At 55.7% G+C, this 3174-nt stretch overlaps 1 protein-coding gene across 1 annotated transcript; it reads right to left on the reverse strand.

The window, feature by feature from the left end:
- Positions 1–238: 238 nt before the first annotated feature.
- Positions 239–1625, reverse strand: KCT2 (beta-ketoacyl-CoA thiolase). The gene is made up of 2 exons (XM_005854051.1): positions 1509–1625; positions 239–1414 (listed from the first exon to the last, which is right to left on the reverse strand). The coding sequence occupies exons 1-2, from the start codon at positions 1573–1575 to the stop codon at positions 261–263; spliced, it is 1221 nt and encodes a 406-aa protein (XP_005854113.1). The 5' UTR covers positions 1576–1625; the 3' UTR covers positions 239–260.
- Between the last annotated feature and the right edge of the window lie 1549 nt (positions 1626–3174).

Below are 3174 nucleotides of genomic sequence, written 5' to 3' on the forward strand. Positions count from 1 at the left end.
GCGTTTTGCTGGTACAATCAGCCCCCTTGCAAAGAGTAATGAAAATAAAGTATGCCAAAGCCAGAGCTTTTCCAGTGAACGAGGGACCATTCTTGATCTACAGGGACGCTCAGTTTCTTCTTTCTTTGCAAAATTGGTATCCGGGAAGCCTCCCTCCCCCTGTCTCCACCCTCCCTGTCCATTCCTCCCCCTCCTGTAACCATCCTTCATACCTGCCCTCCCCCTCCTCCCTCTTAACCCCTCCCCCCTCTGCTCGTCTCTCACACCGCTTGGAGCAAGACGGCGATGCCCTGGCCGCCCCCGATGCAGGCGCTTCCCATCACATAGCCTTTCTTTCCCCCCTGCTGGCCCTTCAACCCATTCGCCAAGTGGGCGACAATCCTCGAGCCAGAGGCGGCCAAGGGGTGGCCCAAGGCGATCGCCCCTCCGTGCACGTTCGTCTTGCTCATGTCCAGCCCCAACTCCTTGGCGCAGGCGAGGAACTGGGCGGCAAAGGCCTCGTTGATCTCGATCCGATCCAGGTCCGCCAAGGCCACGCCCGAGACAGAGAGGGCCCCACGGATCGCCTCCACAGGTCCGATCCCCATGATGCTGGGATCGCAGCCCACCCGCGACCAGGCAACCACCCTGGCCAAAGGCTCCAGCTTGTGGGCGTGCACGGTGTCCTCCGTGGCAAGGACCAGGGCCCCGGCCCCGTCGGCGATCCCACTGGCGTTGGCCGCTGTCACCAGCCCGTCTTTTTTAAACACCGGGTTGAGTTTGGACATCTTGGCCAGCTCCACCTGCGGCCGCGGGTGCTCGTCCACGGTGACCAAGTCGATGCCCTTCTTCGTCTTTACCTCCACTGGCACGATCTCCGCCTGGAGGGCGCCCCTTTCTTGGGCCTTGGCCCATAAGTGCTGAGAGCGAAGGCCAAATTCGTCGCATTCCTGCCGGGTAATTCCGTACTTGGCACCCAGGTTCTCCGCCGTGATTCCCATGGGCGTGCCAGCCAACGAATCCGTGAGACCAGCCCACAGGGAATCCTTCATTTCGGGTCCTTTCCCCAAGGGTACCCCCCAGCGCACACTGTTCCCGTCGACTACAAAGGGTGCGGCCGACATGTTCTCCGTGCCTGCCGCCAGGGCAACCGAGGCTTGGCCGAGCTCCATGGCTTCACAACCCATGATGACCGTTTCAAAGCCACTGCCACACAAGCGGTTGATCGTCAAAGCAGGGACATGTTGGGGGACGCCGGCTTTCAAGCCCATGTGCCTGGCAAGGTAACATGCGTCATTGGAAGACTGAATAACGTTCCCTGCGTACACGACATTGACCGCGCTAGGATCAAGCTTTGCTTGGCACAGAGCCGCTTTAGAGGCCAAATAGGCAAGTTCGGTGGCGGAAAAGTTCTTAAGTTTACCTCCAAAAGCGCCTAACGATGAGGCAGAGTGAAGGAAAGGGAGAAAAAACGTCTTTATGGGATCGCATGCACACATGTTAGGGCACACTTAACGATATGCACCTACCGAACGGCGTGCGTTTAGCACCGACAATGAAAAGTCCCTTACGGGCAGCAAAAGATGAGGCAGACATATTGATGGTGCCTCTCCTGAAGAGCCCGTCTTCTAGCTGTGGCAAGGCTGAGGAAGGCCATAAAATGAGACTTCATGAACTGGTAAAAAGAACAAAGAAGACTAAGCCATCATGTCATGGATGCGAGTAGATATGGACGATAAGATGACGCTTTCAAACAGGAGCACTGCAAACAGGCTTCCCAAAAGAAAACGCATGTTGAAGAACTTTTGTCAAAGAGGGCAGAGGCGCCGCGTTCCTCCTGGCACCGTGCTGCAAGTTGGAAAGCCAGTTGACAAGGTCCTCCGCACCCACACGGCACCATTGTCCACGGCATCGTTGACATCAGCAGCCCATGCCTGTGTCCACTGTACAGCTGGGATGAAGGAGGCAACCAACATATCACAGATATGTGGCTTGCCCGCACATGCGTCCTTCCCTCTCCTCAGCGACGTTCGTAGCCCGTTATGTCTTAGGTTACTCCGTTGTTAATGCGACGCTCGGTCGGGCAGGACAAAGTCACAATATTCACTCGCAGAGGGGCCAAGATACGAGCGTGTCGCTGGCTATGGCCACTCGTCAGCAGCGTTTTGTAATGATGGGCAACCCAAATGCCCAAGAAGGAATATATTACTACTGGCGTTATTTGAACTGGGTGTATGATACTCCATCGCCCTACCACCTGAGCTAATTTTATGCCGTATATCACCTCTCTACATGGCGGGACATACGTGCCCGGCTCGAGATTCTTACAAGTATTCCTATATATGAGGTTGTTGCGTGCAGATTACTACATCTCAAGTGCTATATTGGCTTTATTTTTCCTTCTTCTCTTGTGTCACAGGACCTGGAAAGCCACCTAGGAGGTCTAAATAGCTTCAACTTCTTTTAATTTTTCCGAATTCTGTTCGACCGCTTTCACTAGCATGTTACCATTCGTGCGTGGCGGTAGCGTTCTCTTCCTCGCTCTGGTGTTGAGCGTGCTTCTCGAGCATGTAGCACATGCATTCCTGCCTCTGCCGAACTGTGTCAAGGTACGTCGCCGAAGGGGGAAAGTGTGCCCCGGCTCAACTCGCCTCAACGGGACAATTTTCTCATTTCATGCCTCACCAGCTCTTGCGAATTTCGATATGAGCACAACACTTTGTCTACGCTCGTCCTCATCTATCCCTCTTTTGTGGGGCGCTTTCCCCAGCGGCAGACCTCCCGACTCTCCGGTCTTCGATCCCGCCACTCCTTCCTGAAAGCTTTAGCCTCTTCCTCTGACTCGACACATTTCGACTTCCTGGTGATCGGTGCCGGGAGTGGTGGCATTGCCTCAGCCCGGCGTGCGGCCTCATACGGTGTCAAAGTCGCCGTCGTGGAAAAAAAAGCCCTGGGGGGCACCTGTGTGAATGTGGGCTGCGTCCCGAAGAAAGTCATGTGGAACGCCGCGCACGTCCGGGAGATCATGCTGGGCGCCAAGAACTTTGGGTTTGACGTGGACGGGCATGACGTGGGCTTCGATTGGCCCATGCTGAAGAAGGTATGGGTGGCCGGATGGCCCGGGGGGGGGTAGACGGTAGCGGAAACGCATGTAAGGAATGCCGTGCCTTTCCATCGCCTCGCCAGCATGGAATA

The sequence above is a fragment of the Nannochloropsis gaditana genome (assembly GCF_000240725.1).
Source record: "Nannochloropsis gaditana CCMP526 unplaced genomic scaffold scaffold640, whole genome shotgun sequence".
Lineage (NCBI taxonomy): Eukaryota > Eustigmatophyceae > Eustigmatales > Monodopsidaceae > Microchloropsis > Microchloropsis gaditana.